Source organism: Crocuta crocuta, unplaced genomic scaffold (assembly GCF_008692635.1).
Source record: "Crocuta crocuta isolate KB4526 unplaced genomic scaffold, BGI_CrCroc_1.0 scaffold175, whole genome shotgun sequence".
Taxonomy (NCBI): domain Eukaryota; kingdom Metazoa; phylum Chordata; class Mammalia; order Carnivora; family Hyaenidae; genus Crocuta; species Crocuta crocuta.
The window spans coordinates 903,775-930,692 of NW_027530988.1; the positions used below are offsets into that span (position 1 = coordinate 903,775).

Sequence of the window (26,918 nt, forward strand, 5' to 3'; positions counted from 1 at the left end):
CCCCCAGAATTCTTATGTTGAAAACCTAATCCCTAGTACACCTCAGAATGTGACTGTATTTGAAGACAAGAGTTTCAGACAGGTGACTAAGTTAAAATGAGCCTGACAGGGTGGGCCCTAATTCAACTTAACTGGTATCCTTATTAAGAGGAAATCTGGACACATGGGAAGACATCAGAGATTTACGCACTAAGAAAAGACCACTTAAGGACACAGTGAGAAAGTAGCCATCTACAAGCCAAGGAAAGAGGTCTCAAAGGCAACCAAACTTGCTTAACCCCTTGATCTTGGACTTTAGAGCCTTCAGAATTGTGAGAAGATAAATTTTTACTGTTTAAACCACACAGCCTGTGGTATGTTATCATGGCAACCCTAACAAACTAATACAGCACCTTTAAAACTTTTTATTTCTTATATTACAAAGATTTGCCTTTAGTTTGCTTTTTATTTAACTCTTTATTTAACGTACACATATATGGGGTGCCTAGGTGACTCAGTCGGCTAAGCGTCCGACTTCGGCTCAGGTAGGTCATGACCTCACGGTTCGTTGGTTCAAGCCCCGCGTCGGGCTCTGTGCTGACAGCTCAGAGCCTGGAACCTGCTTCCGATTCTGTGTCTCCCTCTCTCTCTGACCCTCCCCTGCTTATACTGCCTCTCAGAAATAAACAAAAATTAAAAAAAATTTTTTTTAACATACACATATATAACTCGTTCTGTTCTCTCTTACCATGAGCTAAGCACTGTTGTGTCCTTTATAAATGTTTACATTTAATACTGCTAATAACTCTACTTAGTACCCATTATTACCTGCATTTTAGAAATAAGGAAATTGGGGCACCAAGAGGTTAAATAAAATGCTTGAAGTGACAATGTTAATAGAGTTGAGAACCCAGGGATTCTTGCTCCATAGTTTGTGCTCTTGGCCACTCTTATTATTTGTAGAATTAGTTGTTATACACATATAATTTTTATATAGTCAACTAAATTATGCTTTCCCTTTATGAATATGAATTTTAATACCTCCTTAGAAAGATCTATTTTATTTGATAACTTTTTAATGTTTTTAATTTTTTTTTTAACATTTACTCATTTTTGAGAGACAGAGACAAAGACTGAGTGGGGGAGGAGCAGAGAAAGAGGGAGACACAGAATCCGAAGCAGGCTCCAGGCTCGGAGCTGTGAGCACAGAGCCTGACATGGGGCTCGAACTCACAAACCACAAGATCATGACCTGAGCTGAAGTTGAATGCTTAACCAACTGAGCCACCCAGGTGCCCCTTTACCTGATAATTTTTTAAAAATTCCATCCATGTTTTATAGAAAGTTCATGATTTCAGGTTTTACATTTGAACCTTCGATTAAACTAGGATTTGTTTGAGGAATGACACAAGAAATCCAGTTTTATTTTTTCTTCCCGTTGATTTAAAATGGTATTTAATTCATATGCTAATTCTCATAACCATCTGAATCTATTTCTAGACTCCATTATCTTTATTTTATTTTAAATGTTTATTTATTTATTTTGGAGAGAGAGAGAGCATGAGCAAGGGAGGGGCAGAGAGAAAATCAGAAGCAGGCTCAGCGCTGAGAGTGCAGAGCCTGATGCAGGGCTCCAATTCAACCACGAGATCATAACCTGAGCCAAAGCCAAAAGCTTAACCAACTGAGCCACCCAGATGCCCCTCTATAATGTTTATTATTATTTCTTCTCTAATTCCAAACTGTTAGTAATTATTAAATCACAATATGCTCTAATGTCTGTTAAACCTAATTTTTGCCTCAATTTTCTTTTCAGTAATTTCTTGGCTATTCTCACAGGTTAATTTCCCCAGAAAAACCCAAGTATCAGTTTGCCAAGTACCAGTTTTGCCAGTGTATCAGAAAAGACGGTATGCATTTATAATTATTAATAGCTAGAGAAGCACTTTAAGGTTCATTTAGTACAAACCTCCACTTACTAAGGAAAAATTCAGACACAGACATAGTAGCTAAGTAAATTGGCCAGGGCCATAGTGCTTCTTAGAAGAACCAAGGGTCTCCCAAATCTTAATACCAGGTTCTTTGTATGGTTGGAAAACTAGAGCCAAAGGTGGTACCGTAAAGCAACAATGAGAGACAGAGGACTAAGCTTAGTCCAGCTTCTGGTCCAGCTTCTTTTATTCTCTTCCAATGTTTCTCATCTTCAAAAGGTAGGAAATAACACTGTGCCTAAGCACTCAGTTCACAGAGTCAGAACCCTGAAGTGTAGAAAAGGTAAGGCAAATGGATAGATGGACAATTCTAAGTGAAACCAAAGTACTGACATAGCTGTAACAACAACCATGCACATAATTTCATACTTGCTTAGTTTTTGAAACACTAGAATTTTGGAAAGTGAGTACTGTTATTTATGTAGTAATAGCTTTTTACCTAAAAAAAAAAAAAAAAAATGTTTAAAAAGACACAACCATGACCAGGTCCCAACTCTTACCTTTCAGGCCTACTTCTCTTTTAGAAAAATTCTTAAAATGTGCATAGGCTCATAGTCTCTCGTATCTATTCCTGGTTTGTCTGCCAGAATTAAACATAATTTATCTACTATGTTCTTTTGGGATCCTTTTACCTGAATGCTGCTTTCTTCATCTTCCCGGGGTGACTGGGCAGGCATGACTTCTACATCTGAATTATCAGATGAAGTATTACGCTTTCTCTTTTTACCCACCACAGGGGTGATGGTGCTAAAAAAGGAAAAACCAAATTCATTCTCAGTGAGGGCCAAATTCAGTTAGGAGATAAAAAAGATAATTAATCTAAACCATCGTATATCAAACTTCCTGATAGAAGTGTCTAGCTCTTCAGTCAAGGGGACACACAGCTATGGAGTAAGTTTTTGAAAAAAGAAGATACTGAGATATCTATGCCATGGGCTGACCTTTACATTAGATTTGACAAATCCTTGCTACTACTGGACTCCCAAATACCTGAAGAAAGGTGGCTAAGACAGCAGAATAAACACTGGATGAAGAACTGCAAGACCTCACTTTAGTTCCAGTTCTGTCACTAGCTGGACATTAGCTTCCTTATTTATAAAATAAACACTGATGATAATACCTGGCTTGACAGTTACTGAGGATTAACTAAGATAGGACATAGGAATTTTTTCTTCAAAGCTGAGAAATCCTCTGCAAATATAAAGCATTGTTATAATTCCACCACAAAGCCTGAAGAATCCTAGGGGGTAGAAGCTAGGGAGAAAGGAGTGAAGCTAAGACATGAACGGGAAAGAGGGGATGCTGAAACGTGACAAGCCCTGGTTCTGCCAGCACTGCTTCAGGCTGACACTGGTTGCTGAATCTTCTCTAGTTCACAGATGAGATGCAAGAACAGGGGAACTACATCTCCAGCAGCTCTTTTACTGATGTGGGTGGTAGGGAGATAGTGAGAAATCTCACACCACAGGGATATAAAATCAGGAAGACATATAAAAACATAGTCAGCTTTTAACATAACTCCCAACACAATAGTTGGCTATTTTTCCTGTGCCTTGGTGTTTCTTTTTCAAAATACGCTAATTTGCAAATTTCTGCTTAACAAATCATATAAGCATTGGGACAGAGGGGAAAAAAGGCCTCATTATCTTCTTTGATAGATTACCTTGAACTATGTAACTCCTAAATTCAAGTAATTCCTCTCAACTAAGTAACCTACTTACTTATTTATTTATTTTAAAGATTTTTTAATGTAATCTACACCCAATGCGGGGTGTGAACTTAACCCTGATATCAAGAGTCAAATGCTCTAGAGACTAATCTCACTGGGGCACTTGAGTGGCTCAGTAGGTTAAGCATCCGACTTTGGCTCAGGTCATGATCTTGTGGTTCGCAGGTTTGAGCCCGCTTCGGGCTCTGTGCTGACAGCTCAGAGTCTAAAGCCTGCTTCGGATTCTGTGTCTCCCTCTCTCCCTCTGTCCCTCTCCGGCTTGCACTCACTCTCTCAAAAACAGATAAACAATAATGAACATAAATTTTAAAGTTTATTTACAAACAAGTGCACTGCCCTCAACTGTCCCAACAAAGAAGCAGAGGGGTACTCACTTCAGCTTACTCTTGCCCTTAGTTTTGGAGGTACCGGATGTTTTGCTCTTCTTTGGCTTTTCCTCCTTGAGCCTCTCCCCACTGCTCTTCTTCCTGCGTTTCTTTTCACCTTCTTCCTCAGGCCGAACACTGGGCAACTCATCCTCATTTAGGACTCGAGGTATGTTCTGCTCACCACGGGCACGGGCCCTAGCAATAGCTTCTGCCACAATCCGATTTGCTTTCTCCTGCTTCTTCTGGTGCTCCAGCCTGCGGTTTTCCTCCATTCCTATCTTGCCTCCCGTATGAGGAGCAGAGCTTGCTGGTGAAGACAGAGCTGCCACTTCACTGGCACTTAGAACTTTAACTACGGACAGCCCAGAAGAGGCCCCTTGGGAAGAACCAGCCTACAGAAATAAAGACACTAAAATTTCAACATGCTTGTAGCTAAATGGCCTAAATAAAATCCAGATCTAAAGCAGACAGGCTAGAAACTTTTGATCTCTAATTCCTCAAGAACCAGATTCAGACCAAGTCTGACTGAACCTAGACACATTTAAAATAAACCAAAAAAAAGTGTTTTTTTTAGTGCAAAGGAGACGAGAAAAGGCAAGAATTATGCCAAATTAAACTTCAATATCCTTTAGCCATGCTCCTAATGTCAACACCCATCTCCATTATTCTAGAAAATTTTCCAACAACATAACCAATACTGATCTCTAGGCCAAAAGTAAAAAAAATCAAATTCTACTCTTGGCCTACATTTACCTTTCTAGGAGGAGGGGGAGGTGGGGGAGGAGGAGTGATAATCACCAGACATCTTTAAAACAACTTTCAAGAGAAAGAATACTGCCATTCATTTTTACTCTACAACAGTAGGGAAAAGATTGTAAATAAAACAGTTCAAAAACATCTACTAGACAAATCATCTCTTATCCCGAACCCAACAATAACCCTCATCTTTTCAGGATATCATTAAAACAAAACTTCCACTGGTAAAAGGAATAAAAGACTGCATTTCAGTTCCGAGGCGTGACTCTAGAGTAACCCCACGTTGAACAGTGAGTGGTTGTGTAGGGTGACAGCAAGGGGCCAGGAGGTCGGTCCTCCCTGCTCCCTGTGGAAGGCTCACCTGTGGCTGCAGCACCACCTTGAGCGGCACTGAAAGTCTTTGCCCTGGGCTCTGTCCTGGCCCCATTATCTGAGCCTGCTGCACGGAGGACAGAGTCACTGGCTGGGTGGAGGGTGGTGGTGGTGGCGGTGGCTGCGGCTGTGGCTGCGCAGATGGAGGCTGTGGTACGATCTGGATTTTCTGCTGTGGCTGTTGCACCTGCAGCTGGATAGTTACTACTTTGGCGGGCTGCCCCTGAGCATTCTTGGCTTGAGTCAGGGCTGCCAGCTGGTTGCCCTGTAACACTATCTTGCCTGGTAGACTCCCTAGAACGACATGCCGGTGTCCTTGGGGACCTCCAGACTGTGGCTGCTGGAGGACCAGGGTGATGCGTTTCGATTCACCCTAAAGTGAAGAAAGGAAATTGCAAGAGAGGCACAACATTAAAGAATGGTAAACTCTTAAATATTTACACTGGTTTTCCTCACCCAAGGACCATAAAAACTAAGAGTTAGAAGACATAGTACATTTTATCTTGTCCATCCTCTTAGCTGGCCTGATTGAGTCCTCTATCACCTCTGCCTAGTGGGTATCAAGTCTATTTCTGACAAACTCCTCATGGAAGGCTATCTTCTAAGGTAGTGATTCCATTTCTTGGCAGTCTGTTAGAACAGAAGTCTTTATAATCCGCCTCCTCACAGCTTCTTTCCTCGGGACCTACTCATCCTAATACTACCCCCTCCCCCACAAACTCTTTTGGCCCTTTATTCAGAGGCTAGAACCTCTACTTTCTTACACTAAAAATTAGCCTTTTCACTGGATAAAGGAGCAGGACAATCTCAGTAAAAAGAACAGGTAAAATGTATATACATTGCTTCTCTAACTCTTACAAAAATAAATAATAACTCTGTCCCCATAGCATCCAATATTTCTCATAAAACTATATATCATACAGTACTCTTAATTCTTGTTTAATGTCTGCCTTCCTGACAGACCATGAGCTCTGTAAGGACAGGGACTGTGTCTGTCTTATTCAGCGCCAGTTAGGCACAGTGTAAACATGTAATAAGAGCTCAAAAAATGTTAACATTAACTGTTTTCACCTAGTAAGTAGGAAGTATGGGGTTGTCAACATTAACTTTAAAAAAAAAAAGCAAAGGTAGAATTTAAACAGGATTTTCTAGATACAGGTCTCATGTGCTCTCTTCTCACACAGTTGCTGGGCCCTCTACTAAACCAAAATTCACCTCCCCCTTTCACTCAAGTCACCTGGGTAGGTGTAGAGGTCAGTGTAACTGCAGGCTTCAGTGGGGGCCCTGTGGCCCCAGGGTTTCCAGCAGGAGCTGAACCCTTAACTGGCTGTAGGACCAGCTGCTTTACTGGTCGGCTGGGCTGGACAATGCGCTGAACAGTAGCCTGGTTCCCAGGGACCTTGGCGGCCAACACTGTATTACCAGAGACAATGGAAACACCTGGTCGAAGGGGAGTGCCGGTTAGCACTTTGGTAAAAGTAACTTTTCCACCATTGGCTGTGCCAGCCACCAGGGGCTGAGCTGTGCTGGTGATACCTTGGGCCTGAATTTGTGCCACATGGGCACCAGTGACTGAGGAGCTTGGTGGGGCCTTAAGGATAACAATCTTAGGGGCTGACTGAGGTGGTTGCCCTCCAGCATTACTGGAAGAGACAGCTGTGGCAGAGACACCCATGAAAGGATTGCCTTGGCTCAGGATCTCCTGGCTCTTGGAGACCTGCAAAAGTCCTGATGTTGGCGTCGGTGTCTGTAATACAGGTTGGGCTGGCTGCTCCTGGCTGACGGGCTGAGTGGTATAATCATGCAAAGTTAAAGATTCTGGAGCTGGAGCTGTTGATTCTTTGGGAAGTTCTGTGGGGGCTGTCTCGTCTGGTGGGGGGACCAGGTCACTTGCTGATGAATTCCCCACATCACCACCTCCACCTTCCTGGTTCATCTGATCCAAGGAGTCCAGAGAGCTTGGCAGTCCAAGGGCTTCCTCAATGGGGTCTTGTGTGACCTGGTTGAAGCTGTCATCAGTCAGAGAGTCCAGGCCAAATAAATTTGGGTCATCAAACAGATCCATGATGGGGTCTGCCATCTTGGGAAAGCAACGGAGGGTACTTCCCCAAGGTCTAGGGAGGGAAGGGGAGGGGGGGTACTGGCTCTCCCCTCCCCTCCCCTTTTAAGAAAAAAATGTACACAATGGAAGAGGACTACTCTTCAGGTAAAGAGGCAAGAAACAAGTGCATGTCAGATTGTCCTGACCTTCATGGAGCAAGATGGCTAGGTCTTCAGAGGAAGATGGTGAAACTCCTGTTGTGAGAAGACAAATGAAAAATAAGCAAAGCTGGTGCCCTCAAAAAAAAGAAAAAAACTCCCCTTCTTAGGTACTACCCTTCATATCAACTGGCAACAGAATAATGAGAGAAGAGGGAAATGTGAGGTAATCTGAGGACAGAGACACAGCAGAAAGAACACCCACATTTTTGCTTCAAACTGAATCTGTATAAGAAATAAAACAACCCCCTTTTTGGGCTTACACCTACACACTCTGAAGTTTCTGTCTGTCAAGATCTTTTAGCTGTCTGTGTCCATTTCTTTACAATTATCATTCTTGGGGAGAGATCAGGAAATTTAACATTCATTCACCTTCTATTTGAGGTTAAGTTGACAGAACTTAACACGATACCAGCAACATTTCAATGAACATAGATAAAGGTTTCTGAACATATTGTATTTCACAAATTTCCCTTGTATTTTATATGCTTTTACTTACTACTGGCAAAAATAACCACTTTTAACTAAAGCTTACAGTATAATCTTGCTACACTTAGAGTGTAATTTTACCCAGGAAGTTTCCCAAACTTTGTGCTAATTAACATATCAATCTATACATACTCTTTCTGTTCTTAAGTCCCTTCCCCCTTTCTCATATTTAAAATCAAAAACTTCTTTGGCAAAAAAATCAAAGAACTGTACATTTTCATTCCACTTATATTCCCAACTTTCTCTCTCATCATTTTCTATATACACCCTACATTCCAGGCCAACTAGACTATACAGTTCCCCTAATGTGATTCCTATCTGCATGACTTTGCCTATTATGCTAGTAGCTTCTGCCTACAACACCCCCACCCCCACTCCCAAGCATCTCTCCCAGCTGAAATCTTTCCACCCTCAAAGATCTTCCCTCTTCCTTCTACTCTAAAAGGTGAGTCCTAAACCTCTGCCCCTTTAGCCACAAAGCAATCTGTGATGACTTGGTCCTTCTACCTTCCTTAAATACCCATCAGTGATATTTGTACCTTATTTAAAGCATTTATATTGTATTTTACTAAAATGACCAGTCTCTTGTCCATATCCTCTGAAGGCCCAAATGGTTCCTTTGTGCAAATTATAAAAAGCTGCCTGCTCCTTAAGATGCTTGTCTGCCATCTGCTGGAAATTGTCATACTAAACATGTTATCAATGATGATAATGAATATGTGCAATGCACAACCCTGCACAATCCTGCATGTAGCCCAGCTGCTCTTTCCCCGAGAGACAAAAAGTTCCCGGATGGTAGGAACCACATCTTATTTATCTGTGGATCCTGAAAGAACCAGGAGGATATCGCACACACTATAGCTACTCAAAAAAATAGTTAATGAATATATTTGCTTGCAGTATATGGAATGAACCATTCAGTCCTTACAAAACTTCAATAGTATTCCCTATTTTAAAAGGAGACAGTAGTTTCCTGTCTTGAAAAACTGTCCTACAAATAAGTGAAACCATGTTTACTAAATCCAAGTCTGAGGATTTAAGTTCATAAAAACATTAAGTAACATAAAAACAAGTTAAAACTAAAGCAAGGAATTGTAAGCACATCACCATATAGCTAAAATACATGAAAACCTGACCTCTGTTCTTTATATATGATGTCAACACTGGAAAATTCAGGAAAAGCCTTGCTTGATAAAACCTTCTGTCTTAACTTTTAAAAGACACCAGAGAAGAAATTTGTCAGTGCACAGTACATAGACTTTACTCAAAGAATTTTCCACACAACTCACAAACTATTTTTCCCCTCCTCGACTTATTCCAAATATCCTTATAACACAATATAATGTGGGTAAATATCCCAGAAACCCAGATATAAAGAGAACAGACTGATCAGTAGTTGGCATATCAAAATTACAAAGTACACAGGGCATCTCTACCAATGTTAAACAAGATCTCCCTTGCTTCACTAATTGTATATACTTCACATCTCCCCCAGGATCCATATCACTTCCTACTTTTGGCTAAACTATTCCACCAACTCACTCCAGCCTCTCCTATCTAAAACCTGTCCCAAAGCTGCTCAAAATGACAATCAGAAAAGTTACACATATTTCTCGACTTAATAAAAAATCTACTCAATAGTTTTAACTATGATCTGCTTTTGTCTAGTTATGCCCTACTTTGTTGCTGCTCTCTTTCATCTCCTACTCACTGTCACAAATGTCGCACTAAATATCTAACAGTTAGGTGTCATATAAAAACTATAATAAAAGTTTCCACTAAGTAGAAGTTTATAAACTGCCTCTTCTGCCATGGGGGATTTTGTTCTTTCTACTACTCCTTGCTACTTATTCCTCCAAATGCTCTTCCTTTCCTCCACAGCAGTTCAATCACTGAGAAATCTCACTTTTGTCATGGCAAAAACACAGGCCAACAGTTTCTGAAATATTTCCTAACCCTCATACAACTCAAGTATAAGTTTTCAAAAGTCTATCAGTGCATTTATCATTTATCTCCCTTCCCAATTTTCGGACCAATTATCTTCTTCCCCTGGTTCAGTCTGGGCCCAAGAGTTTAAAAACATCACCAGTGGGGCACCTGGGTGGCTCAGATGGGTAAGTGTCCAACTCTTGATTTCAGCTCAGGTCATCATCTCACAGTTTGAAACATCAAGCCCTGGGGTGCCTGGGTGGCTCAGTCGGTTAAGCATCCGACTTCGGCTCAGGCCATGATCTCACGGTTCGTGGNAGAAAGAAACATCAAGCCCTGTTAGGCTCTGCACTGATAGCATGGAGCCTGCTTGGGATTCTCTCTCCCTCTCTCTCTCTCTGCCCCTCCTCTGCTCATGCTCTCTCTCTCAAAATACATAAACTTTAAAAAATTTTTATTTCTTTTATTTTTTTAAAATTTTTAATGATTTATTTATTTCTGAGAGAGAGAGAGAGGCAGCGTGAGCAGGGGAGGGTCAGAGAGAGNGCCAAAGTGAACTCATAGTCTGTGAGTTCAAGCCCCACATTGGGCTCACTGCTGTCAGTGCAAAGTCTGCTTTGGATTCTCTGTCCCCCTCCTCTCTGCCCCTCCCCACCTTATATGCTCTCTCTCAAACATAAATAGAACACTAAAAATAAGTATATAAAATAAGTTTCACCACTTCTCAGTCCCCTCGCATCAACTCACCTCTACTGATCTAATTCATCTTATATATTTTTAATCCTAGTCTCCTGATTCTTTTCTAACTCCCATGTTTAAGTTGTCCTTGACTCTCAAAAGATGAAACCTCCCAACATACCTCTAATTCTCTTCATCCATCCTTCTACTCCTACTTTATGGGTCATCCTGGCTATATCCACATCTGGTCTATTCTACCAAGCTTATCTATCCCATGAACTATCTTTCTATGGTCCAAATCCTGGTAGTAACAATAAACAAGATGTTAAGCATTCAAATATATGAAGCACTCTGATATCCCTCAGTAAAAACAACTGTCTAGATAAAGAAGTCATACCAAACTTTTTTCATACTGAGAATGAAAAACTAGTCATGGCCTATCATTGCCCCAAAGAGAACATATCTATATGCTCAAAAGGAAAGACAGGAGTTTGATAATTGCATTTAATGTTACTGCACTTTGTTGTTTTTAATAATGACAGAAACCCTGGGCTGGGGGGCGGGGAGTTGGGGAGAAGTGGTACATGTTAATAAGTTAGAATCCAAGCTACCTATCTATAATCTCCATATAACAAGCCAGTTAATGTTAGACAAATACTTTATATAACAGCCTTTCATTTCACCTCCAACTCCTTCTCCTCCATGAAGTAAGGATAAGCCTATATTCTTCTGCAGATTTATCATCTTTACTATAGCTCTTCTTGGTTTGGTTTTAAAAGAATCTACCCTCCTGTTTTTATTTTACAGTTCTGCTTCCCCTAGCCCATTTCAAAAACACCTTGTCTGTCAGATCATAAAGGACTTTGTTTTCATACTACTGTCTACTTTTCATTGCAATCTCCCCATACCTTTCAACAAACCAGTGATTCTCAACTAGGGGCTGAAGGTTATGTGCAGTTTGAAAATGTGTACTCAATGCCGTAATTTTATATTTCTCAAATGGAAAAGGAAAATGTATCTCATTGTTTAGGTTATTTATACTAAGTAAAACCAAACAAAATCTTGGCCACCAAGGATCTGTAAAAGACAAGGGGGGGGGGAGGGTGAGAGAAGCATGCTTGGCTTGGAAAGATTATCAAACATCTCTATGGTAGGATAAGATTTCTTATGGTCCCTCAAAAGGGGGTTTGTCATAATATATTGTTTATGATGGATGAGAAACACTGCAACAGAGATTAGTCTAGCTAATAGATACAATTACATAAAATGAACTACAGACATCCATTCTCCAGACTTCTACCTACTGCTCACCCTCTTAGAAGATAATGAACTAATGCCATAGTGACAAATACTGACATTTTTTATGGTAACATGCACTTCCAGAAAGTACCACCCGTGCCCACTTAACCTCTTGACTGCTCAAAGATTCAGAAAAGAACAAACTATTTTACTTCAAAGTATAAAATTTGTTATTGGAAACTGTATCCTTTCAAGAGGATCAGCTGAAAACAGACATATACAAATGTTATTGAAACACAAGATGGGTAGAAGCAGCTTAAAGTAAATAAGAAATCCCTTGAAAATAAAGTAACCAGAAGGCCTAAAATGAAAATCACCAACATAATTTTTGAAAATAAAAATTTAAAAACTGTACCATGGAGACATTTGTAAGACCCAAAGAGTCTCAAATCTTATAAAGAAACGGGAAATACACATCCAAGGTGAATGTAATCACAATTTAGGGTCAGCAAGGTATCAGGATGGAAGGACACAGATCATAAGAAATGGAGCTATTAACTTGGAGCCACTCAAGAGATTTCCTGAAGAAGATCAAAATCCTAGGCCATCTTCTATATCTTCACCATTCTCAATGCCAAATATGTGGCCACTCTTTTTGTTTTCCCAATTACTGAAGGAAAAAGCACTCGCACTTCAATCAGGGGTATGGACGTTTGGGGGCAAACATGGCTGGTAAAGTGAGCCTCTCTGAATAATCAAGGAAAGTAAAATAGGCAACTATAAAGGCTAAAAAAGCATGTACGTATATTCAGGGGCTAAAGGAGAAACTACAAAAATTATGTACTCATACGAAAGAAGCAAAGAAGAAAGGTAAGGAAGTGAGGGGCTGATTGAGAGGGAAACGCTACTGGAGGTGGGGGTGGCGGGGACCCGGGTACATTACCTGCTCATACTGCCGGGGTTGGTGCCAGTAAGGCCCATACAGCAAAGGGGGGAGACTTCAGGCAACTGGCGCCTCCAAAATGGAAATGAGGTGCATGCACTTGACGGAGGGAGCTAGCGGGGTGCCCTCCGGGGTGGGGATGGGCAAGAAGGGAAGANGAGGCCCGACAAAACCTGAAGGAGAAAAGGAGCTGTGCCTCACCCCAGCGGGGTAAGAGAGGTGCCTTTACCTGCAGTGGCCGTGGGGGGCCGGTTCGCCCCTCTCGCTGTCTCTCCAGCACCAGTTCCCCCCCTTCTCCTGCGCAACCTAACTTGATGCTCCCGCCCGCCCCACAACCTCATTGGCTAAACTCTACTGCCACTCACCAAAGGCGCAAGGACGCAAAACAGCGCAAAGGGCGGGACTAGAGAGAGTTTCCCCCTCCCCCGCCACCGCAGATCAGGTTGAGAACGCACGGAGAGGCCTATCCGGTTTCTAGGGCCAAGGCGAAGCCTGCAGCTTGCTTGAAAAAAAGGGGCCTGGCCTGAGGCACAGTCTCCTGCTGCGGGAAACTAGTCCTGGGGATTAAATTCCCTACCACCTACACTGTATTCTGCACACCAAAGAGCGTAAACTCGGGAGGGAGGTTTCCACACTATGTCAACTCCGCCTCCCAATGAATCCCCTACCTTCTAGCAGCCCTATCCTTCTCTTATAGTGACTGTACAGGGTCCCACTCCCCATAAAAGGGGCCAAATCGTCCCACCATAATGGAAATGAGTCAGCCCAGTTGCTGGAATATGGGGCCTTTTACATTGAAAAGATAAGCACTCTTTCTGCCAAAACCATAATGCTGGTTTGTAGTCTTCATTCACCAACCTTTGGGCAGCAGGATCACTCTCTAGAAAGTAATCCGAGGTGCCCTCTAACAATTCCCAGACCCCTCCCTTCCAAAACACACATCCACTCCTCACCCCTAAACCTGATCTCTGACCCCCACATCACTTCTCTTGCAATTCAAACTGTTTGATATATTGGTCAGTATCCACTCTGCAATGTCCCTTTGAGGCCACTCGAATTCCCAATGAAGCCAGTCAACCCCAGAAGGATGGTGCCCAAGCTTAAATCCCTCAAAAGTAAACGATTGCTAAAAACAGCTGCTTACCTCCTAACCACTAGTTTGCCCTGAAATGTAACCAGCCTCAACAATGAAATCCTATTTTCTGTACTCTAAGACACAACTGAGAAAAGAGATCAACTTGGCCTTAGCTCTCCTACTTCTAAAGATCCTAGCATTACTGGTATTGTTAGGAACACCCAAAACACTCCTGTAAATAGCAAAACTGTTTTCCCATTCGCTCAGACTTAAAACCTCAAAAGTTATCTCTGAAACCTCCTGTATCCACCATCCAAACATTTGCCAAGTCCCACTGACCTCTTGCAATATATCACACAGATTTTAGAGCTAGCAAGGACTTTGGCAATTATATCAAATCAATCCTCTTGTACAGATGAGATAACTGAGGCTTAAAGAGATGAGTGATTCAACTATGAAATTAAGAGGAAAGGCAGGATTCATATAGCTGACTCTCTTATCTCTGCTGCCACCTCTTTATTTATACAGTTGCTTGGGTAAAAAAAAAAAAGAAACTTCATAACAGATCCTTTCTCCTATGAATCCATTCTGCTACCAGATTAATTTCCTAAACTGTTTCCTGCTTAAAAAACGTTCAAAGGTTCCCTGTTACTTAAGATATAAATCTTAGGGTGCCCAGGTGGCTCAGTTGGTTAAGCATCCAACTTCAGCCCAGGTCATGATCTGACGATTTGTGGGCTAGGCCCCATGTAGGGCTCTGTGCTGACAGCTCAGAGCCTAGAGCCTGCTTTGGATTCTGTGTCTCTCTCTCTGCTCCGTGCCCCCCTGCTCGTGCTCTATCAAAAATAAGCATTAAAAAAAAGATATAAATCTTTAAGACTACATCTTGCTTTTCCAGTCTTCCCATTATTCTTCTACACGTATACTAGCTAAAATCTAAAAAACCCCAACTTACTGTTGTCATATATTTTTCTCATAGCCTAGCTAATGCCACTGCCTTCAAATTTTTCAAAAAAAGCTTCAAAAAAAGTTGTATAGTGAAAATTTGATTTTTTTCCTGATCAGCAACCAAAAGCCCCTTTCCTATATTTGCAGAATAGCTCAAGGTAGGCATCTCAATAGGAGGCTGGATCTTACCTCCCACTATAGGGGGTGGGCTATTGAAGGAGATGGGAGATTGGGGGGGCGGGGCGGGGTCCAACCTCCTCTTCCTGGCAAAGACAAAGTAACACATGTGACCCAGACTAGTTTAAGTGGACAGTCCTGTAGGGAATTTTGATTTTGCAGAGGTAATGCAAAGACTCAGAACGAACTAAACGATACTCAGCAATGGAAGACACTTGAACAGACTATTCAGTGGTGTGACCTTGAATGTTTCTAACCTCCCTTAGTTTTCAGATCATTTTCTAAACCAGACTGTCTAGCATTCACATTGATTTTGTGAGCCACACAGTATCTTTCCAATAAATCCCCTTTCTGCTTAAGTTAGCCAAAAGATGATTTCTGTTGTTTGTAACCAAGAACCCTAACAAGGTGATTAGTGCCCGAATCATAGCATTGTGGGTCATAAGGTTATGATAAGAAAGAAGGGACAGAGCTGAGCAATACTTAGGGAATAAAAATCCACAGAACCTAGAGTTTAGAGAAAGAGGAGTTCAGCCATGTTGAGTCCAACCATGTTGAGTCTGAGTTGCCTAGAGCAGTTTAAGTTAGTGATATTCGATGATAAGAGGTTGGGTTTATAAATCTAAAAGTAGGCTTGGTGATAGCTTTAGAGTACTCAGTATCTAACTAAAAGTGTTAAGAGTGGAGATTGCCCAGGGGGTATGTAAAGCAGAGGAAGTATACAAAAAACTGCATCAATACCATTGAGAGACAACAGAATGTTAGGGTCTGTGAAGGACTGAAGAATCTAAGAGAGAAGCTGCTAGTCAGCTCTAGTTAATTGTTGGCGTATGGAAATGCACATCCAAGGTTGAGAGAGAACTTCAGATTTTTCAAATGCCAGAAATAGAGTTTTATGTAAATCTAGGTTTTAAATGTAGACAACTAATTTTTTAGAAAACACTTTAAACACTCTGCAAGCTAACCAAAACATGTAGTTGGAAACACAAGTGTTGAGATTTTTGATTCAGAGTGAGAAAAATTAGGAGGAACCAGGAGAATATCAGGATTTAAGAATTGGAACAAGCGGGCAGCATACGACTCTTGATCTCAGGGTTGTGAGTTCAAGCCCCATGTTGGGCACAGAGCCCACTCAACCATTTAGTGGGGGTGTAAAATAGGTGATGGGTATTAAGGAGTACATTTGGTGTGATAAGTACCAGGTGTTGTATGAGAGTGTTGAATCACTATATTGTACACCTGAAACTAATATTACACTGTTTTAATTAGAATTTAAATAAAAACTTGGAAAAACATCTTTTAAAAGAATCAAATAAGCTACACCAACTAAGTAGGTAGAGAAGGAAAAGCTAGAGAAGCAGTGCAGGTCACAGAAGCAAACAGAGTAGAGAACTGCAGGGGGAAAGAATGATCAATTATATCAAATAAAGCAAAAATGTCTGACAATATAATAACTTTAAAATGTCTACCGGATATAACAGTTGAAAGCCTTCTTAATACCCACTTTTCATTGTCAAGCCCAAGTAATCAGTCCCTTTTGAACTTTCATGGCTTTTCTGTTAAGTACTCTTTTAGAATAAGGATCTTCTACTTTATTATTTTAGTTATGTTTGTACATGGAAGTATAATGAAGTCAGAGGGAAGTATAATGAAGTCAGAGGGAATGTGTTCAAATTTCTGTCCCACCAAATAAATTAACCTTTCTGAATCTAGTTCATTCTTCTGTACAAAGGAGAATCAAGTTACAGGACCATTAATGAGGATTAATGAAACACCTAATAGAGTATTTGGCATATAAACACTATGTCCTAGGAGGTACTCAACTAATGCTGCTGGATAGATCATTGGGAAAAAATTTTGGTTTTGCCAGTGTCTCCACCTACCTAGGAGATGCTCATCAGTCTTAGAGGGAATCACCACCCAGATTAATGGCTTCCAAAATAATTTGTTAATTTCAACAAGTTAATATCTATATTACTTGAATGTGCATTCAGGCTCTCTTCCTCTATATTAAGCCTAATTTAAGGCAAACAGGAACTAATAGTTGAGATTCTAGAGTCTGAAGATTATGTTCAACTAACTGGCTTTAGTCAGCCTAAACCTGCTCTAGACATATGTTCTAAGTCACTAGTATCCAACCTTGAGTGGTGAGAGACCTAAATTAAGACTCTCCGGGATCCAAGGAAGGTCACAAAGATTTTAGAAAAACCATCCCCACTCTCACACCCTTTTTTCAGACAGCTTCCAGAACATCAGGATGACTTTTCTGGTTTTCTTTCTACCTCTCTGGCCACTTCTGCTTTGCTACTCTTCTCCTCTACCAGCCTTTCATTGTTGAAGCTCACCAAGGTTTGATCCTAGGCCCTCTTTAATTCTCATTCTGTACTTTCTTTTCAAGAATGTCTAATTTATACATATATGGCCTCAACTATTATTATTTTCTTCAACAAAGGATCTATAAGCTTATATTTCTCATTTATATCTCTGGGCAAGAGGTCAACGCTGAACTCCAGATCTTCTACACCTACTTGCTCACTCAATGGCTTTTCTTGGTAGTGTCTCCGATCTCCTTGGCTGACTCACTTGTCCAACTCTCCCTATAAAAGGCTTATTACCTCAAGGAGGCTGATTCCTTGGTAGTCTGCCTAGTCTCCTTCACCCCCACCACCACACGTGCACACACACAGAGGGTAATCACCCTCCAGCAGTCAAAGCTGCAGAGACCAGAAATTCTCTTCCTTACCATCATATTTATTATTTTAAACTTCTACCTTTACCTCCTAAATATCCCTCAAATGCATCCACTTCTTTTTTTTTAATGTTTATTTTTTATTTTTTGAGAGAGAGACAGAGCTCTCTAGAGAGCTCGCTCTCTAGCGAGCAGGCTCCAAGCTGAGCTGTCAGCACAGAGCCCAATGTGGGGCTCGAACCTATGAACCGAGAGATCATGACCTGAGCAAAAGTCAGCCGCTTCCCCTACTGAACCACCCAGGCGCCCCTTAAATGCATCTAATTCTGTCTCTACTGCCTTTCTGGATCAATTCACCATCCTCACTTCCCTGAACTATTACTGCAACTGCCTTCTAACTGGTTTCCCTCCATTCTGCCGATTTAACTTATCCTTCAAAGATCATTTCGACATCATCATTTCAAAGAAAAGCTTTCCCTGATGTCGCAAACAAAACCAGCCAAATTTATTGAGTGCACATTACATGCCAACCACTCTTCTAAACAATTAAAATTCATTAACATATTCAATTTTATTAAGTCTGAATCTCTCTTTTTTAACAGACAAGGAAACAGGCATCAAGAGAGTAAGTAATTTGCCAACATCCCATAGATAGTAAAAAGTGCTACCACATTCAAATTTAAGCAGTGTGGCTTCAGAAGTCACATTCCTTATCACCTTACTGTAGTATGCTTTAGGTTATATGCTCCCATTATAAATTCTCCTGCAGGGGCGCCTGGGTGGCTTAGTCGGTTAAGCGTCCGACTTTCGCTTAGGTCATGATCTCGCGGTTCGTGGGTTCGAGCCCCACGTCGGGCTCTGTGCTTACTGCCAGCTCAGAGCCTGGAGCCTGTTTCAGTCTGTGACTCCCTCTCTCTCTGACCCTCCCCTGCTCATGCTCGCTCTCTCTCTCTCCTAGAAATAAATAAAACATTAAAAAAAAAAATTCTCCTGCAATATCCGTAACTTCATTTTTCTAGAGATTAAATAACTGATTATATAGTTACTTGATGTTCCTCCCCCCACCATTAGAATATAAGTTCCACAAACTTCCCTTTGATTCTCAGGTGGTAATGGGCATTTAATGCACTTTCCTTGAAGGACTGCATTTTCTTTCTTTCTTTTTTTTTTTTTTTAAGATCTTATTTTTAAGTAATCTCTACACCCAATATGGGGGCTGAACTTACAACCCAGAGATCAAGAATTGCATGCTCCACCACCTGAGCCAGCCAGGCGCCCTGGGAGTGCCTTTTCAACTTATAGCCAAAGGTGTGTGGGAGTAGGGCTGTGGAGAGGTAATGGGGAGCAAGAGCAAGGGCTTCTCTCGGACTGAAGACAATAAACGGGCAGAGGCATGTTTCCTACTGGAAACATTCATTCAGAAGAGGCATTATAAAATCTTACTTTTAGTACCTGGAGTTGACACAGCTTTTACATATAGTAAAAGGAGAATATACATAAAAGGCTATTTTCTATAGTGTCATAATCACTGTTGAAAGTAATGGAATTTTAGTTACAGCCTCACTGTAGATTTTTTTTCCCAGTAAAACTCCGGAGTTTTGGCCTAAGTCTGAGGACAGAAAATAAGAGCCTAATCTTTAAGGGTCATGGCCCTTAGGTCAAGTAAGACTGATCTGGGAAAGTACTTCTCCACTGGCACATGGTCACCAAGGTGAAAATAACATTCTGGGTTCCAGCTGAAGAATATCTAACTGGATCAATATATCTACCTTGTCTGAGGCCACTTCTGGGCATTTGGCATAAGTAACAATCTATAAAATTCAGGTAACGAAGTGCTGGTCCTCCGAATGCTCCTCCCACCCCCACACACATAGCACTCTTGCAGGTGCTTTTTCAACTAAGCCAAGTGTACATACATTTGTTCAGCCTAACAGAAAAATATAAACCTTTACTTAATTATTTATGAGGTATTATTTTCACTGCAACATTTATGTTTTAAAAAAAAAGCATATGTGGCGAAGGGAGGAGAAACATTATAAACCACTGTTATTATCACACTTGGGCCTCCAGGCACAAAAAATGACCTCAGTGACATGGGACTGATGAAAATTTAGTGAGCTAGTTTGACTTGCATTGGCTAAAAAAATGGAGTTATTTGGAAGACTGACCAAGTGAATTCCCTCTGTCGAGCTTAGTATTTCACATAATTTCATCTTCAAAATAACTTAGGGTAAATAAAAGAAACAAACTATTATTCTTTTACAAAGACAAAAATAAATTTTACATTCTCAAGGTTCTTCACTGCTTAAGGTACAGCTTTAACAAGCTACAAATGCCTATCTGTCTAATGTCATGGTCAAAGACAAGTTCTCTCACAGGAGTCAGCACTGAACTTTTCAATGGGAGGTGGCTGGCTAATGAATGGGGTTTTGAAGTCAGACAGACCAGAGTCCCACTCTTGGCTAAGTTACCTAACCTTGCTAAGTCTTATTTTTCCTCTTCTGTAAAATGAAGCTACTAACATCACATACATTTCAGGGTTCTTCTGAAGACTGAAAGATCATGTCCACTGTTTGGCACGTAGTAGGCAAATGAAAAGGGGTTTATTATTCCCTATCCAATAATTTGAAAGAGTACCATTAAAGGTTTCTCTCAAAGCAAAATCACTCCTTAGAGACTTGGCTGCGCTGGTCTACTAAGCAGAATGGTACGATACTGAAATAGATGTAAAAGTTTCACAATTAGAATAGCAGGACTGCTGGGCAAGATGAACTCTGAGAAAGCAGTGCAGCCCTTTAACCTTAGAACCACGGAACACACTTCAACCAGCACTGGTGTCTAGGGCAACATCCAGGTAATTCAATTAATCATTTTTTGTGTTCGTAGGAATGATGTCAGTGTCTTTCTCACAGTACTCCATTTACTTCACAATGCCTGTGGTTGGAACACATAGGCTAGCTGCCCCAGGATAGTTCACATGCTTCCATCTAAATGCCTCAACTTTTGACTCCCATGACTTTCAGGAAAGCAGTGAATAGAAGCAACCATTATCTATATATACTTAAGGCCTCATGAAGAAGGTACCCACCCACCCCACCCACCCCATNAGGCACTACATTTTATAGGAGAACTGATGTATAAATAAAGAGTTGACTCATGTGCTCCACTCCCCAGACAAGAGGAAAAAAGAACGAAATACTGAGTAGAAACAACAAAGAATGTAATGCTGAGTGAAAGGTCCATGCTCATGCAACTTGTAGCCCCTATTCAAAATTCCAGAAAAATCAGGGCACCTGGGTGGCTCAGTTGAGTAAGCATCTGACTTCAACTCAGGGCATGATCTCGCGGTGTGTGAGTTCAAGCCCCACACCAGGCTCTGTGCTGACAGCTAGGGGCCTGGAGCCTGTTTTGAATTCTCTCTCTCTGCCACTTCCCTGCTCACATTCTCTCTCTTTCAAAAATAAACATTTAAAAATAAATAAATAAAAATAAAAATCCAGAAAAATCTTCCTATTCAGTTTGCTTAGGTAGATGTTTTACTGATGTGTATCTAATATGCGTAACAGAAAATGTAATTTATATTCTATTAGGAAACTCTGTTATGATTTGGGCTCTAAATAGGCAGCTAAACTACTGAAATCACTGGTTTCTTCTAGAAGCAACCAAAATGAAATTCCCATGTCACTAACAGACAATGTACTTCTGAATACCCATGTCCCAAAGGAATAAATCCCAGTGATGTAGTATATCCCTAAAGTATGTCGTGGGGAGAAAAGAAATAAAAGCAAGATATTCCAAAGGTTTCTCTAATGACCGTGAGAGACAATTTGAGACCTGAAAGACTTTACAGCTCCTGAATGATGAAATTAAGAATTCAGTTAATATAGCCTTTCTCAGAAAGATACTGACAGAGTTTCAGGAGAAATGTAGACTCTCAAAACAAAAGGTGTTATTATGGAATACAAATTACTAGAATATTGCAGCATTACCAAAAGGATCAGAACTACTGACAAAAGGATTAAGTTGTTGACATACAGAGGAGGAAAAAAGCAGTCTATTTTCTAGTAATTTCAGTCATATGCCATTTAATTACCTTTTTCAAATGAAATAAACTCTGAAAATACCAAATGAAATGAAGCCATGCACAATACATTTCTATGGAAATGTACAGAAAAGATAATTCAGGGGTGTTTCATTCTTTCAATGATAAAGCCAATCTTTTCCTAAAAACTATGCATAAGAAATAAGTAATTTTTAAAATTCTTTGGTTTTGAAATCTTTTTGTACATTTACTTGACTGTGGGTGAGTGTGATGTTCTGGAAACTCTTAACAAATATACGAGTGAGAATATACTTGGGAGAGTCAGAATCTGAAGGGGCTAGAACATTGTCTAGATTCCCTGTGCTCCTCTACTGCTTGGAATATATTCCAATATATCCATTGCTGCTGACCACAAATATAAAGCAATTATCTATGCCAGTCTACTTTCTGTTTATGCCGGCAGGATTTTTATATTGTAACATACATGAGTGGGTAATAATTACTTGCTTTTTTTTTTAAGTCTCCTGCTGTAATCTAAAGGCAATAATTAAGATATTTTAAAGTTAGTCTAAAAAAAGAAACTGAACAAAAGGCATAGAATGGCAGTCTAAAAAAAAGATATTTTAAAGTTGACCACTTATGCTACATGTGACATTAAACAACCATGAGCCTAAGTGAAGGATAGAAAGTACTGGATCATGAAAGGGCAAAACAAATGTTATCTAAAGAGCTTAATGAGAAATCTCCCAGACTAATACACTTTGTAGTTTAAATGTAAAACATCCGGTAACCACAAAGACCTAGACTTACTTTGCAACATAAATACAATGAAAATCTTAAAGGCAATATGGAATAGAGAGAGAACAGACAAAAAAGCTAAATTACAACGTGAAACACTTGTACACACAAAACAAAACAGAGGTTAAGGTAAGGAAAGGTTATCCAGGACAAAATTTAGAATGTAATATAGGATTAAATAAACCTCGAGGCCAAAATAAATGGTTGATACAACTTTGTTTTATAAATATACAACTGTCACTTGAGTACCAGATACCAAAAGAACACATCTTAAAAAACAAGGGTCTCTTTGCATCTCTTAAAAGGCTTCAACAATGGGGCGCCTGGGTGACTCAGTCATTTGAGTGTCTGACTTCAGCTCAGATCATGATCTCATGGTTCATTGAGTTTGAGCCCTGCATTAGGCTCGCTGCTGTCAGCACAGAGCCTGCTTCAGATCCTCTGTCCCCCACCCATCTTTGCATTCCCCCCTCCTCCACTCTCTGCTTGCTCACTCTCTCTCAAAAATAAATAAATATATATATNGGCGCCCCAATATATATATATTTTAAAAAGACTTCAACAAGACAGAAGCAAAAAAGACACAATATGAATGAATTAAAACAATGCAAAGTTTACAAAATGGGAAACAAGGATGAAAGAAAGATCACCAACTCTGTGAGGAAAAGAATTAAAAAATTAACTGAAGAGGAGATATGAAAATTCAACCAAGTAAAATATGAAATGATACTATATCAAGGAATCGACTGCTAAACGTAGAACAGTAAATATCGGTTAGTAACAGTAGTACAAGGTAGGTCATGCAGACAGCAGACCAGGGATTTGCCCAAACGCAAGTCCAGAAGTAGAGTGACTCCTAGGGGTAAGGGCGGAGGGGCCAGAAAATATCTGTCTTGTTTATCCCCCAGGCATCATGCTCAATGTAGGCTCAGAAGACAAACAGTATCTTCAAAGCATTAACACTTATTTCAATGCTATGTTAAAACGTTACAGCCCTTCCACAGATGAGAATATCAAATCTCATTCTTTCAGCAAGCAAATACAGCCAGTTCTTGGCACCCACAAATTAATCTTAGGTAGTAATTTAGGTTAAAAACATCTCACCCTTTTCAAAGGAGATGGGTACATTGGTTTCTTTGAAAGACTGATTTCCCCCCATCATCCTACCTGACCTATCAGAACCTCTATCTTACCTATCAGACCTTTCAAATAAAATGTGAAGTTTTTTCCTGTTATAACCAAAACTCTGCAGTGGTGGTGGCCACAATGCCAAGATTCTTCCATCTCATCACCTGGCGGTGCTGCAGAGAAGGCTGTCCCAGAAAATACAAGATCTGCTTCCTAGGGATTCACAATTGGTTCAGTAGATTTCTCTCTATTTCTATCATTTTCTATCCATGTCAGTTTCCAAACTGACAAAATCAAAAGGCCAGATGCACAGGACAGATCGAACATGGGGAAGGTGTGAACTGCCCAAATACCCATACATTGCTCCATCAAATCCCCGATCCCAATCCATTACTCCTTCACTACTTCGCTTTTAAACCTTCCCCCAGACCTGTGCCATCACACTCGCCCACCCTCTCTTGGGGCCAATGTCCTTCAGTACGCCTTGCAGACCCATTTGTGTCTGCCATTCTTGCCACCCAGGTCTCAAATAGAAAATGTTTTCTTTACCATAACTCTTTTAAGAGGCAGGATGAGTCCAAAATACCACGATTTGTTCTGCAACCTACTGGTGACCACCACAAAAGAAATTTCTAAGCAGAGGCATGATCTAATTAACCAACAGAGGAGGAACTTACTCAAATCCCAAACTCCCCCCTCTAGCTTCTACAGTGTCCCACACCAGACAGGGCCTCAGCCCATTCTAAGGAAAACACTGTCAGAGAATCCCTGACTGAACGCAAAGGCTCGCCAAGTGTAAATAATCTGTGCATACTGGTGTGAGAGTAGGATGCAATAGTCACCAATAATGCAGCTCCTGTGGCTTGAACCTGGGGCGTTCCACTAGGACAAGACATAGAGTTCTAAGTCTCGACTCCTAGCTCACTATGCTCAGTCACTGAAAAGAGACTGGTCCGCCTGTACCCCCATACACCTTCACTATACACCTCTCTGAAGACCTTAATCACTTCAGAACTGTCCCTTAAGGGCAGGAGCCGCTGCACTTGCACAGCTGCTGCAATGGCTGGAAAATTTCCTGCGACACTAGAGACAGGTAAATAAAGAAACTGCACTCGCTCCGAGGCAGGGGGAGGGGTCTTCTGCTAGAGAAGAGTTTACATAATTCAACAGAAGACCAGTAAGCTCTGCAGACCTGTCAATGTCGATGCCAAATCTTGAGCTCCTCTCCCCACCATCTCGAAACACTCTCCAAAAGCCCGATCTTCCCTTCCAGAGCCCCAAGAAATCACACCTAATAATGTGTAACAACGTGCACACTCTCACCCTAAGCTTTCCTACCCCACTTTTGTTATTAAAATACAAAAAAAAAAGCCAAAAAAGAAAAAAAGGGGGGAACCCTAACCTCCCACTTCTGAGTCCAAAGTATGGAGTAACCAAACGGAGCCGGGGAGTTTTTTCTCCGCTTAAGGGGCAAGGAGAACAAGGAGCTGCCCCACATCGACACCACGCCCTGTACTGCAATGACAAGCGCTCAAAACCCCACAGCGGCAGGGCAGCCCCCTACGCGGCTCGGCCCAGCTCGGGCCCCACGGCCAAGCAGCCGCCCTCTCCCCCGGCCTTTCACAAAGGAGAATGGTTCAGTCCAGAGCATCACCCAGCACCTGATCCCTCACAACTGGGGGACGGGCAAGGAGCGGGGAGCGAGGAAGAGAAGGAGTTATTGAAAGCAATTCTAAGAGCTTTAGTTTTGCAAGGACTGCTGGACAAGCACTGATGAGCAGGCATGAGCGGGAAGCCTACCTGAACAAGTCCTGGTGCTTCCTTTCCAGCCAGCGTTTCAACTCACCCTTTCGGAGAACAAGGCGCCTTCCGGCGGAGCATGGCCAGCCCTCGCCTCAATCTAGCTTGCTGGTAGTCCATTCTCCCTTGGCTACGCCCACCTCCGCTCCCACCCACCAATGGTAGGGCTGACGCCCGACCTCTTCCAGCAAGGTAGTGTGAGCGCCATCCAGGAAGTCTCTGGAGGGTGGGAGGTCCTAAAAGGCTGAGAAGGGTACGTAGGCAACCACAGATATGCCTGATTGAAAATAAAATCTGGCGGCAGCTTGCCTCTGACTGCTCAGTTCACAGGCGTTCAGGCCTCTCGGCATCTTTTTTTTTTTTTTTTTTGACCCCTGTCGGTGGGGGCGCTCTAAACTAAAACACTTAGTTACCTGTTTCTGGGAAGCCATCTTGAATCGGGCCGGTGCCTTGGGGACCGGGAAGAGGAAGGAGTGCTTGAGGAATTTGAAGCCCTTTCCGGAGTTCTGTCCAACTACTTAGGTCCAGCTCCCACAGACTTCGCATAACCAGAATGTCCCCAGTCACGATGGGCTGGAAGGGAGCTTAATGTGGTTAGAGGCAACCCCCCCCATTTGAGATCTTAACAAAATCAAAGCAGCAACAAAAATATTTTTTTTGGAATGAGAGTGGGTTTTCCCAGTCTTAGCATAATCCTTTATAGACACCTCAGTTCTCAGAATATCAGCGTAAGACCAACAGGGGCTATATATCTATTCTAAGTGCTTCCTATCCTAATGCTTCACTTGTAATTTTTCCCGTTTGAATTTTACAGTACTAGGACTGGGAGTTTTTTATAAATGAACGGGATTTAGGAAATAATTTTTTTAAGGCCCCAAATTCATCAATAGGCCCAAACTATATGTGAATATGAGTAGAACACATGATAGAGGCCTTCCAGGAGAGATTATATGTGAGGAAGGCCATTAGAGAGGACAGCCTTAGACTTTCTTGTGTTTGCTAGTCTAAATCTCTATTACAACTTGCTATAGGAAAGTTTTCCTTTTTGAAATTGTGACTGAAGCCAGTTCCTCCAGATCATTAAAGGAATTTCTCAAGTAATAACATTTGCATAATCAAACATAGTAGGCACTCAGGGACAGTAAGGAATCACAGGAATCAATACTTTATCACCGGAATGGTAAGACTTGGCCAAAAACTTTTCCCTGTATATTGAGCAAAATCTGTTGGCCAAATTTCCTCTTGGCTACTGCCATCTTCATTATCAATTTGAGGTTAGTATTAGAATTTACCAAAACAATTTACCAGCTGTGCTGTTGGTGTTTGTCTGTAAATGCATATACAGCAATGATCTTAATTATTATGTTTCTGGAATGAAAACCAATAGGTTCCTTCTTCTTATTTGGACAAAAGAAACCTATCAAAGGAACTAGTTATAGGCATGGAAAAGAATGGGTGTGCCTGCTCTACTAACTTCTATCTGCAATGATCTAGAAGTAGTATGATTTACTGCCTGCTATAAATAACAT

General features: G+C 41.2%; 1 protein-coding gene across 4 annotated transcripts in view; it reads right to left on the minus strand.

Moving 5' to 3' along the window:
- Positions 1-25,473, minus strand: part of CHD8 (chromodomain helicase DNA binding protein 8) — a 61,470-nt gene extending 35,997 nt beyond the window's left edge. For 2 of the 4 annotated variants that reach the window (XM_077770352.1, XM_077770350.1), the window contains exons 1-5: positions 25,390-25,473; positions 6,433-7,490; positions 5,185-5,568; positions 4,074-4,459; positions 2,603-2,717 (exon numbers count right to left, since the gene is read on the minus strand). In XM_077770352.1, the coding sequence (XP_077626478.1) occupies positions 2,603-2,717; positions 4,074-4,459; positions 5,185-5,568; positions 6,433-7,275 (1,728 nt within the window). In that variant the 5' untranslated portion in view covers positions 7,276-7,490; positions 25,390-25,473. Of the gene's footprint in view, positions 1-2,602; positions 2,718-4,073; positions 4,460-5,184; positions 5,569-6,432; positions 7,491-12,961; positions 13,023-25,389 lie in introns of those variants that run through there. The other 2 variants (XM_077770353.1, XM_077770351.1) reach the window with 2 other exon arrangements.
- Between the last annotated feature and the right edge of the window lie 1,445 nt (positions 25,474-26,918).